Source organism: Erithacus rubecula (assembly GCF_903797595.1).
Source record: "Erithacus rubecula genome assembly, chromosome: 18".
In the NCBI taxonomy this organism is placed as follows: domain Eukaryota; kingdom Metazoa; phylum Chordata; class Aves; order Passeriformes; family Muscicapidae; genus Erithacus; species Erithacus rubecula.
Window position 1 is genome coordinate 10,415,992 of NC_136670.1, and position 13,164 is coordinate 10,429,155.

Sequence of the window (13,164 nt, forward strand, 5' to 3'; positions counted from 1 at the left end):
AATCTGGTAATGCATCTCCCATCACACTCCTCTGCATTGCCATGGCCACAAAAAGATGGAATCAGCCAAGATGAAAGCATTTTCAGGGCTGAAGTTTAATGGCTGAAATAATTGCAGAAACATACACATCTCCAAAACAAACCACTTCCAGAGTGAGTAGTGCATGGAGTGTCCTCTCATCTACTACTTCACACCAGCACAGGCTCCCCTGTGAGCAAAGCACACCCACAAGAGGGGATTTGGACCACAGTAGATCTCTGGGCAGAGACAAGGATGCTGCTCTTCTGACCTCTCTGAAACTCACCTTCAGAAGGTGACCACAATGATTCCTAAGCAGGCATTTTAGTTGGCATGTTCCAGCTTGGGTGGCATCAAACCCTCCCTTTAGAACAGCAGATACTTGGCAGGAAAGCTTCCCCCTTCCACCAGAGCCATTTGCTGTTGACTTGCAAATCCCATTCCCATCCCCAGGTATCAGTCTGGTCAGTTCACCCCTCCTTGGGGTAAAAATCTGCCCAAACCATGAACCATTAAAACAAGATCCTTCCCTACAAACTGAGGTGAATTCCATGTTGGTAAGAATAAGAAACTACAATCTATTTATTTTTCAGGCATGTATAAATAAGCCTGGAAAGACCAACTTACTGAACATCTGGATAATACAAGTCACTGCCTTTTTATGCAATTAGTTCCCCTTCTCAGTTTGAGCCATCAGATTTGAGGTCACTGAGTATGTGACCTGTTTACTTTAACTGAAAACCACATTTATTTTTCTGGAAAGGCATTTGGAACAGAAAGCATTTTAAGTGCAAAAAATGAATAGCTTGAATAAAACATGATTGTACTGACATGTACTCTATTTAATGAGGATTTCTTACACAAAGTCCTCAGAATTTTTTAGAAACTGGAATAACAGAACAACAACAGAAGGAAAATATTTAGCCTAAAAATGAGAAGAAAAAATGGTGAGGTTACCATGACAAAAGAACAAACTGCCTATCTGCTTCAGCTCTGCTACTACAAGCTCCTGGATGCTTTAAAGTGAATTCTGGGAAGAATAACACACAGCTCCATCCTGCCTGCACGTGACACCTTCTGGCCTAACCCACGAGCCCTCTCTCAGCCTGCAGTGAATGGAGAATAGCCCAAACCTCAGCACCTGATGTTGTGATTATTTATAGCCAGCCTAGTGATGCTCACAAGTGTCTAACAAGAACAATCCTCCCCTTCAAAGAGCCACCTTCTGCCACCTTTCTGGGTACTAATTAGTGCAGAACTCAAGGAAATAGACAGTATTCGTGATGCAGAACAGCAAACACCCACATTTTGGTCCCTGTGCACACATTTCTGTATTTTTGGAAGCATTACATCCTCTGCAAATACAAACGCCATGATCCTGACATTGTTCCAGATGAGATGTGCTATAAAAACACTAAATACATCACAATTCAAATTATACTTTACAAATCATGCAACAGCCTCTCTGCTGTTTACACGGAGAACTTTCTATTTTAAGAATATTTCAGAATACAAAACCCTGTATTTGGTCTTGTGACAGTCACAGTCCTTTGATTCAAGCTGCCTTCTTCTTATGCCCAGTCAAGAAAAGTAACTGATGCAGGGTGAAACATCCCATAAACTCACTCATGCTCTGGCAAATGAGTTGAAGACAATATTTAACCAAGAAATGGAGCCAAAGATGCTCACAGTAATGAGCTATTAAAATAGTAGTGCTAGGCCTAGGAAGAAGGGGTTAACCAAGTCTCTCTTTAAAATGCTAATAACAGACAATGGTCTGTGGATAAGTTAATTAGTGGAGCCAGCTTGTGTTTAATTATTTCACTTGACCTGGTGCAGATTTAGACAATAATCCCTTTAGAGAGGGGAAGGGGCTGTTGGAAAGTATGTAATGTACCAAAAGAAAAACTTTAAATCTGCCTGAGCTGAGCAGGTAGTCTTCTATCTGAAATTGGAATGATACACTCTTCTCCACTGTAAGACAAGCTCAAATAGAAAGAGAAATGCAGGTCTGAACCAGAGAGATTATGCTAAGGACCTGGTGAGCTTTCCACTCTGATACTTAACTTTTTTTTTCCTCCTCCCTATTCAGCTGGGATTTTACTACTGAATAATGTATAAATCAACCCACTGTAGTCAGAGGTGGGATTTCATGAGCAACTTGAAACAAGTGCAACCAGACTGTACCAGAACTCTCTGAACATATTAAAATGAGTGTGAAGAAAGATAAGGATCTATAGACTATTAGTATATGTGGAATTTTCTTATAGGAGAGGCTCTGAAGATTTCCATATTTAAAAGGAGGGAACTGATTAAGTGGGGTATCACTCCTATTCTTGCTTGGACTCTATAATCAGATCCAATTAAACTCAAAGCTTTGTTTTATCTGAATAGTTCAACCTCAAATCATGCAGCTTTTCAATTTGGTAATATCTCTTCAATAGCTCACCCAAATATGAATAAAAAGGCATTACAATTTCACATGTGAGTCAGTACAACCTCCTCCAGAGGCTCCAGCATCTAAATGCTGGTGATACTGAGAGCAAGCCAGGTCTATGAAGAGAGTCTAAGCCAAATGGGAGAAAGAATTATAAAAACTAAATTGGGAGCTACTCTGGCAGGCAGTAAATGATGTCAGAGGCACAGCCTGAGTGGGAGGAAACTCTTCATTTCAGCCAAAGGGCAGGACTCACTCTTGGTGGAAGTGGCTCCAGGGAGATGTAAAGTGGCTGCAGGATTCCTTTCACAGCCCAGCTCTGGAGCATCCTCCTGTGCACATCTTCAGGAAGGACACACAGTGCACTGGGACCAGAGCTGAAAACCCACACAGAACAACCAGACCAATAAAACCAGCCCTACTGCTCTGTTTGATCCTCTTTATTAAAAATGAAATCTGATGGGGAATGAAAGGCCTTAGGGCAGGACAGGCCAAGATGAGTGCAAGGAGATCACACAGCCAGGCTGAGCTCACACAAACTCAGCCAGACTGTGCCAATGTTTATACAGCCAGATGATCTCCAGCCTGTCACACTCTGTCCTCCTGGTACACCTTTTTGGGAGATAAATACCATGGCTGTTTTGGTGTTTGCCTATAGGACTCCCATAGGTTTCAAGCTATTTACCAGCCCCATTCTCTAGAAATCTCTTTTATTCCCTAAAAGTGACTCCTATCATATCCACTTTCTTTTCCCCCCATACTCACACAATTTTCTTCCAAGGCCATGGCTCAGACTTCTTTCTTTATCAGTTTTACTAATCTATCCGGCTATCAGGCTTTTCTACAGGAAAAGTAATCAAAAAACCCTTTCCATACACAGGAGCTCTAAAACTGATTGTCAGCCTCTTGTTTAGAGAGTTGCAGCAATCATGCAGAAGAGCAAAAGGTGCAGATCATTCCAGAAACACCCCCCCCAGGAAGACACTCAGGCACTGCAATTTGAGGAGCTCAAATGGGGAGACATATTCCTTCTGGGAATTGTGACAAGGCTTCAGAACCACTGGCATTGTTCCTTTCTCAGTTAAAACAAATGGTGTGATTTCTGTGACATGGATTTGCTCACATCTCCCCCACCCTGCAACAAAGGCTATGAGGGATCCTTTAAGCAGTGCTGGACCAACAGTGCTCAGAGCAGATTTGAGCTCTCCCACCCTGCTAACTTCTGGTATCTCAAATTACTGCAAGTGGCCCTCCACTGAGCACACAACACACTTCCAAAGCACTAAACAGGGTTAATAAAATGAATCTTCTTCACTGATGAGTAGTAATGCTCCTCACCATAATTTGCTCAGAAAGGTCATTCTTGTCTGTAATGAGAAAATGAAATGCACTGGAATGAGGGAGCAAACTCAGATCAGTCCTATGTACAATGCAGAAACATAAACCAGAATCCAGCATAAATCTGCTGGTTAAATTCAGCTTATGGGTAATCAGCTCTTCCTTTGACAGGATATGCTGCTGTGGAAATGGGATAATTTTATAACTGAATAATTTAACCAGTTTTATCTTTAAGTAATGATTTCAGGCATATTAATACATAAAGCTTCAGTATTTACATTTTCGTTACATGGCCCTGAAAAATTACAAGGTATCAGGGATAACATAGCATTCATGATAAATGATGTGCACAGAGTGAATTCCATCCCTCAGAGTGACTCTGTGCTCCACAAATCCACAGACAGCCAGGGCAGAGCCTGCTGTGGGACAGCACAGGGGCAAATGCTCCTCAGTGGCAGAGGAGAATTGTTTTGTAATGTGGCAGGAACACATGAGGGCCAGGGCTGGAAGGGACAAGAAAAACGGTCTGACAAAAGATGCTGAAGTGTTTTACCTGCTGATCCCTGCTAAGAGTCTGGTAGTTTATGTGTGGCTTGAAGACATGTTCCACAAGGACTCCCAATCACTATTTGAATGCTGGGAGAAGTGGAAAAGCCACTTAACCCTGGAAGTCTGTTCCAGTCCTTCATCATCCCAGTCACTGGAAAACACTTGGGGAGCCTGCAAGCCTGGAAGCTAAATACAAGGACTTGTGGTCCAAATTCACAGAAATGGATGTGCCTCACTGGCAAAATAATTACTAATCTCTCCCTCTGGTTCTCCTCCTGTGAGTTCAGCTGTGCAGGCTGCATTTTTCTGCATGTTTTGATGCAGTGATGTGGGAAGTTCATCTTGAAAAGCAAGATACTCGTGCCTCAGCAGAGCCAAACAACCTTGTTTTAGTTCTCTGGAAAAAGTAGTGAAAAGAACATGAAAAGCAGAATCCCTCTCACTTTAAAGAACTCCTGTAACAGATACAAACAGCAAAGAGGGTGGATGCTGGATTGTGCATGTCAGAAGGTGATGTGCCTGTAGCAATCCTGCATTACTTCTCTCTGCTCCTTGGAGAAGGGTATTCTGACTGAGGAAAATGGGAACAGGAGCTCTCAGGATGCAGCCAAGCCACTTGGATGTCACTTTCCCTTGTTCTTTGTATTCTGTCAGTACACACATGATTGCCAATCTGCCCAGGTGAACTCATCCATCACTGGGGTGCTGTGGGATCCTTCAGCCTCAAGCTCAGCAGATGCTCCTCCAGCCCTGCTCAGAGCAGGAGAGGCAGCTTTGCAGAACACCACATTGATATGCAGGGAGAGAAATTAATTACCATGGGCCATGGTAATTTAGAACAGAGTAAATTCCTTTTGCTGTGTTCCAGGGCTGGATGAAGGATTGAAAGCTGCTGGACTCCACTGTCATAGGGAAGTTTCTGGTAGAGAGAGCCAGGCTCAGCCTGAGTTACCTGCTGGCTGCACTTGGCTGTCTGGCTGGAAGAGACAAACCCAGATTAAACCCACTGTGTTTGGGTAATTTCAGATTAGTGGATGCCTGTCTGTCCATGGGAATGTTTCACAGCAGTCTCAATGGCTAAAATCATTCCTGCACCAGGACAATGCCTTGTTTACTCCCAGTCAGCATCTGAATGAACAAGGAGGCTTTGAAAAGTTATTTCAATGACCTGGAGATAAATGCACCTGAAATAGTTACTGCAGAGAGTAAAAAACCTCCCTGCTCAGTGTTTGCAGCAGTGTACATTGGGTTTTTTTCCTTTAACATAGCATTTCAAATTCTGCACTATCAAAAATGTCTAGCTGCACCAAACCCAGAGTGTTGGAAAAGAAACCGTCTCTGCTAATAAGAAGAACTTTTCCTCTTCCCCACAAAAATTCTGTCATTTCATTCATAAATAAAATAAACCTCTAACTCAGTTGTTGGCAGGCTCTCCCTTTTATCTTTCACTCACTTGAGAAGGCCCAGCAACATCACGTTTCTGGAAAGCCAAGTACAGTAATCAGAGAATCGGATTTCATGTATTTTTAAAAGCATTTGCAGCAGCAGAGATCCAATCACTTTTAAAAGAAATACAAACTTATAGAAATTTGGAAGAAGCAACTCAGTGCTCCTGACTACCTTAATTTCTCCAGCAACAGATGAATGTGTTGGGAAGGGACTCCTTTCTAAGGGACATCTCAAAAAGTTAGCAACATTTCACTACAAGCACCGCAGTGCTGAAATACTTATTATCCCAAATAAACCTGGGTGACATTTGAGATGTCTCAACATTTACTGGCCTGCCAGCAGAGCCTGGGATCAACTACCTCCTTTTCTCTCTTTTCTCTAATTCCTTATTTTTTTTTCCCCTCCTGCTTGCTCAAAGTCTGTGTTCATAAAATATTTAGGGGAAGCTCTTCAGAGGATGATACTGCCTATCCTATAGCCCCAGTGCAGGTTTACTGTGCTACTGAGACAGATATTCTGCCACCAGAGAAATCAAAACTGGTGATGGGGTTGAGTTACTGCACCAGGAGCACCATCAGACTGACAGTCTGGGCTTGATCCCACCTGGGACACTGGGCTGGGTGGAACAACAAAGGAACACGTGGAACAGAGCTGGCTGCTTTTGCAAGGTTATACAGAGAAATCTCACTTTTCAGGATGGAAAACAAAAATATGAATGTTCTGCTTGTGTCTGAGACTCACCTGACCCCTTCTCACCTCTTGCAATTTTCTTCCCAGTGGAAAAAAAAAAACCAAACAGCTTAATGAAATGTGGAATTCAGATGTGCTGCTAAATGAAGCTGTCAGTCTGGCAGCATCTCACATAGTACCACCCACTTCTGCAGCAGCCTGCCACAATTAAATCAGCAGCCATGCTTCCTTCCTACCCCTGACCTTTGCCACAACCTGCTCATCTCACAGCTTTCCCTATAATCCACACATCTTGTGCTCCCACCCTCACATGATTTTTCCCTCCTTAATTTCATTAAATCAGCTGCAGGTTTCCTATGTTACTCTCATGTTTTCCTGCAGCAAGTATCTGCTTTTAACCTTCTCATCAAAACCTGCTGTCTGAATGTACTTCTGAACCTCTGATGACCCCAAATCCAGATCACTTTCCTCCTAGTTCAAGGCATAGGTGTTCCTTTGTCCCACCCTTGGCATTTCTCACCCTCAGGCATCCAGGCTTACATCAGGCTGTTGCTAAACTGTCTTCCCTTTAATAATTTTTATGAAGTGCAGTCCAATTAACTTTATCTTCCTTGGGGATCCATTCAATTAAGTGCAGTCATAGTGAGTGAGTGGACACAGAGCATTGCCACCATATTTACATCCAGATTAATAGGAACCAGGTAAGGAAACTTTAAAGACATCAATTTTTTAATACTTTGGCTTTTGATTGTGCTATCTTCAGTGTCAGACACATTTAGGAGAGACCAGCACAATTTGAGAGCCTGAGTTTTTAATTTCCTCCATGGGTTGTGGAAATAGGGGTTTAGAAACAGCAGCAAAAATACATGACTTTGTCTTAAAATAGGTTTCTTGCAGGTCAAACAAAACACTTGTCCTGACAGAAAATAAGCTAAAACTTCATTCAGTCCATTCTTTCATGGATTGAAGGTAATTTAGGAAACCAGCAAAGACCTAATATTGAAGTGGAGATGCTGAGAACATCAGGAAATCTCATTTAATGAGCATCCAACAGAAATGCTGAGCTAGGAACACCAGTTCTGAAGTGACTTTTCTTCCTTTTGAAAGACAAATGCTGGATCTGGAACATGGACCTGTCTCTCAGATATGGAACAGCTCTGGAAGTTATTTTTACACCTGCTTTGCATTGCAGAAGCGAGGGAGAAGGGTCCAATGGAAACTGAAAACCTGGTTCTGTATCACCACAGCTTAACTTAATTGTGTCTCAGGCACTGATAAATGTGTCAATAAGCATTTGGAGAAATAACTGGTATCCAGGGAATTTATCTTGGTTATATGAGTTTCAGTTGAATAGGTCAGATTTGTTAACATTTTAATTTACACAAATCTGCATTCCAAATATTGCTCTTCGTCTCCTTTTCCTAATGACAAGGAAATGTCAGCAGCAACCCCAAATTCACTCCTCTAATAGCTTCCTCAAGTTTTCAGGAAAAACAAACAAAAACAAAAAACCAGTCTGTGCTACAGTAATGGGGGTGTTTAAACACAATTTTAGACACAATATAACTTTATGCTAATAACCCAGAAAGTTTTGCTGATTCCAGATGTAACCCTGAAAGCAGGAGGCAGAGCTGGCAATAAGCCCTGTAGCTTCAGGGCAGCCCCAGGATTATGCCCAGAGCTGGTTGTTCTGCCTCAATCCAAGTGTCCCTTGCCCAACCTTGTACTCAGCTTGGGACACTCAACACCACATTTCCACACACAGTGTGCCAGCTGTGATTTCCTGGACTCTGTGCACAAGGGAACTCACATGAAGCACATGGTTCCCCTGCAAGTTTTTAAAATCCTTCAGATGCAGTGAGAGAAACGCTAAAAAAGAACAACTATTCTGCCTTATCCTTTCCCCCTAATTATCACCTGCCTCTTTCTGAGCTGATTTGATGAGATTAAAACCTCACTCCCACCAAGTTATCCCAATGTGTGTTTCTGAAATTAATATAAACTGACGACCTTTCTCTGCCCATAAAGCCCTGCATTAAAATGCTGGCCCCCACTGATGTCAGGGGGGCAATAATAGTTCTTTCATTTCCATAAAATCAGCATTTTCCTGCCAGAACTCCAATTTCTTCTGTGAGTACTCTGTTACCATCCCCCAGGGGCTGCCAGCAATCTCTCCAGCACTTGTTTCTCTTCTTCCACTGTGAGCCTGCTGCAGGCTCCAGCACTGCCTGGGATGATCTACCTGCTTAAGATTCAGCCAACTTCCCAGATCTTGGAATAAAAGGAGCAGGGAAAGGTCAAACCTGCCCTGGGCTGTGCTTGCAGAATCTGCCACGTCAGGTGGGAAGGAGCAGGCACTGGAGCTCCTCCTGCTCCCCCAGCAATGTTCCTGTCTGCACACCTGGAAAGTTCTGCTCTGCTGACCTTAATCTTGGAAACTGTTCCACACAGCCTGTCCCCCTGGGCCAGCTCACCCTGAAACAGTGCCTGTGCTGCTCCCAGCCAGCATTCCCATGCCATGCCATTATCCCATCCCATGCCATTATCCCATGCCATGCAATTATCCCATGCCATGCCATGCCAGTGTCCCAGTGGCTGCCCCAGAGCTCCACACGTGCTGCTGAGCTGCTGCCAGGGCTTTTATCTGCTCTCAGCAGCTGCCTTTGGGATTCCTCCCCGAGCTGCTCTGAAGCCAAAAATCAGCCCCAGACATGGGGATGAAACAGGCACAATCCCTGGCAGGGAGCATCTCTTGGCTGGAGCCTGGCACAACACTCAGCAGTGGGGCTGAGTGTGCTGCTGGCCTGACAGGCATGGGGAAAATCTCCAAGGTGCTGGAAAATTCACCTCTCAGAGTTTAGGTGCCAGGCCCACGTGTGGGGACTCCTGCTTGCTCTGCCCCTGCAATTTCCACAGGGGAGGAAAGCAGAAAGAACAAAACCAGTCTCTGGTGCCTTCTCCCAGAAATGCAGCACACAGGGCTCTCCCAAACTGGACTCCTCCAACTTGGACTCTCCCACTGGATGTGCTAGCTCTGGGACTGCCTGAATATAAACATCTGAGTCTCAGACTAAGCTGGTCCTTCCTTCCATTCTCTTTGGGCCCATTGTTCCATGAACAAATGATCCTTCCCATCATTTAGTCAATGGAGCTCCCCCAGTTGCATCGAGCTGCACTCCATGACCTGCACAGTCCAATGGGGAATAAAACCAGCTCAAGTTCTGGGGTTCTCTCCCTTTACACCCATTAACCCCATCCCCTCCTTCCCCACTCACTCCATCCCACCACTGACACTGCATTCATTTTTGTTTGATGTGTGAGGTATAAATGTTTTGTCCTTGAGCTACACCCACAGCCACAGGAGGCAGAGCTCTGAGAATCACATTATATAGTTTTTACACTGGCAGGGTATTTTTTTGTCAGTAAAAGTGAAAGTTCTGCTGCATTTGGAAAAGCTGCACATTGTAAAATGCCAGAAAGAAGAGGCACTAAAGGCAGAACATCACACAAACCCCAAATCACTGGGAGACATTTTGCTAGTTTGGAAAGGACACAAGGACACGAAGTGTGCTGAGTGCAGGCTGTGCTCCTTTTCCAGGGATAACATGTAAAGAACTAAGAAAGACAGGTCTAGAAAGGGCTATAGGTGTCTGGCACTTTATTATCCCCAAACTGCAGGGGGACAAATGACCATTTATTCATCCCCCTACGCCTCCTGGAGTATTTTCTGCATCTTTGAGTTTTACAAACTTAGGAAAGGAAAATATCAGCTCCTGGAGTTTGAAGATTCTCACAGGGTTTCATAGACTGATATGGACTAAGACAAAAATACACATCAAAGCCATGGTTGCTGTAGAAGCAGAGTGTGATCTCCACACCTCACCCCAAGCTTTTAGAGGCTTGGCATTAAAAACAGGGTTTGGGCTTTTCACATCAGCAACCTTCACCAACACCGGGTGAGGCAGCTTCAACTCACCTCCCTGTCGAGCCCAGCAGCCACGGTGACAATGTCCCCTGTCTCGCTGTTGATGGTGAACATGTTCTGGGAGGGGCTCTGTGGGGTCTGGGTGACAATCCTGTACCTCACCATCCCGTTGGCCGTGGTGCCGTCGTCCGCGTCGTTCGCCGTCACCGTCATCACGTAGGTGCCTGGGAAAAGGCCAACAGGGATTATCAGTGTCACCTCACTGCAGGGCAGACTGGGGTCCCACTGACCCAGGGCTCATCAGAAATGCTCTGACATCTCACTTCAATGCAGCCAGCCAGGCAAGGATTATGGAAATAGCAGCACTGCTGAGACAGATGATCTGGAAGGATGCTGATTACATGGAACTGGTAGATAGAGAGAAGTCGTGTGAGGGTATCCATGATTAACTTATAATTCTTTCAGTGATTGTAAGTTTTAGGGCAGTATTTTCTGTCCTGTAATTTCACAGATTTTTCACAGGAGATTTTTTTTTTTCCATCCAATCACTGCATTCACATGCATTCCGAAGTAGAATTTAATAGTGGAAAGCCCATCAGACTTCTCAGCAGCTTCAGGAGGACACCATCAACACACTCATGCCCAGAACTGCTGCTTCCAGCTCTTGGAGAAACATCCACCTTTCCTCTCCCTCCAGGATTAAAAAATCCATTTCTGCAGAGCAGACACAACAGCTGCTGCCCAGCAGGACAGAAAATCAATGATTTGGTATGTGTGGCCAGTGATGTATTGAATTGTTGGTATGTTTCTTGCTAATCATCAGTGTCTTCATTTGCCTTGCAAAAAACAATCCCTGCATTCTGGATTCTGTCGGGAGCACTGATGCACTGACAGGCTCATTAGCACTGGAGTTTGGCAGCAGGGTGTTCTGCTAAAGTGGGAAATTATCATTATGAGGGTAAAAGATGTTACTTGATTGGATGGACTCCTGCAGCTGCATGGTCCTGTGACCCCCCCCAGCTTGTAGGGCCCAGCTTTACACTTGTCATATTGGTGGGAGGGAATGAGTGGAAGGGCAGGCACACACTGCTCACACAAGGCAATCTGCAGCAGGGCATGAACATGATGATGTGAGACCTGAGAGGAGGAGTGGGAGGCAAAGAGAGACAGCAAAACCAGACATAACCTCGTTTTGTGATCACCAAACCCAACAGCATCCATGAAAAGAGGGAAGGTGCCCTCCAACACTGTGCACTTAGGAAGTCTGAGCTCACAGACCAACTCATGAGCCTGCAGTGCTGGAGAGATGCAAAGTGCTCCCAGAGAGAACCTGAGCTGACTCCAGATGAAGCCACATGTGGCTTTAAAGAAAGAGCTGAGCCTGTTCTGCTCTCTGGGTTAGATGTGAGCCATGGGCAAACCTGAGGACATGTGGCTGCATCAGCATCGTGTGCTGTGTCTCCTCTGGCACTCCCAGGTCCCCAGCCTGGTCACACTCCCAGGAGGACCAGAGAGCTGGAGAGCTTTGCAAAGGACTTGACAAATCCCCAATGCTCCAAATGGGCAGATCTAGAAATGGCTGCAGCATTTTGTACCTTAGCCAAGTGTCTTTAAGCCACTCAGCACATAGGAAATCCCCCCCAGTATCTTTCCCAGCTCTGGGAAACCAGTGTTTCTCAGTATTAGCAAGAAGTTTGTATTTTTGCATTTGTGTGAAGTAATTTGCTGATCTTCCATCTGCCTCAATCAGGCTCTTTTTGTTTTCACTGGTGATACATATATTCCTGTGAGTTTCCTTAGTTCAATAAGAATTATAGATTAAAAAAATAAATGAATGTGTAAAGCAAATCTTAATGATGAATACATTCCTGTTTTTCTGCAATAATTCTGATTCACATTTGTGAAATGAAAACAAACCATTCAACAACTTTAACATTCTCCTGATCAATAAACTTCAGAAGACGGAAGGAACACTGAATTGAAACAAGGCTGTGCAAGCAACAAATTTTCTCTATTTTCTCTACAAGCATTCTTTTTGTGCTCTTTTGCAAAACCAGTTATCACGAGACAGCTGATACAAATAATGAAACCAACCCGTAGATAACTACAGGGAAAATGTACAGGAGAAATTTAAATAGGAAATATGCTGAATGAGATGTTTGATTTGGAATTTATGTTATCTTAATGCATTCAATACTGAAAATATCTTTGAACAGAATGTCAAAACCTGGGGCTAATGAAAACAGAAGCAGAAAACAGAATCTATTTTAGGACACGTGCAGTCTTAGGATGTATTCCAAAAAACAGGTGGTATTTCATGATGCACTTCCAGCTCAAAAAAAAACTCTGAAAGTCATTTGGACTTCCAGGTTCAGACAAGGGCACCCCACAATTGTGGCTCCTCCTCATGTGGGATGTCCCAGACTGCACTGTGGACTCCAAAATTACCCAGCACATGTGTGAGATGGTGGGTTCCCAACTTGGCAGGGGAACCCGACAGGCTGCAGCTGTGGTGGGAGGGGGTGGGGGACAGCAGCTGTACCTGGATGGAGAGCATGGAAGGTGTCCTTTGCTCTTTCTCTGACCCTTTTGCTTCTTTCCTGTGGTGCAGCACTGGACTGAGCACATCTGCTCTAGAGAAAAGGACTGTTTCAACAGCATTTGACCTGCACTTCCATAAAGGGAGATGGGGCTGGACAGATGTCTCTAAAGCCATGCACTGAGCACCAGGGAGCTCTATTTCAAGAGGCAATCTGCT

The 13,164-nt window shown here is 44.3% G+C and overlaps 1 protein-coding gene across 1 annotated transcript in view; it reads right to left on the minus strand.

The window, feature by feature from the left end:
• Positions 1-13,164, minus strand: part of CDH4 (cadherin 4) — a 412,301-nt gene that overhangs the window by 67,301 nt on the left and 331,836 nt on the right. Inside the window, exon 7 of the mRNA XM_079321261.1 lies at positions 10,458-10,630. Coding sequence (XP_079177387.1) covers positions 10,458-10,630 — 173 coding nt within the window. The remainder of the gene's footprint in view (positions 1-10,457; positions 10,631-13,164) is intronic.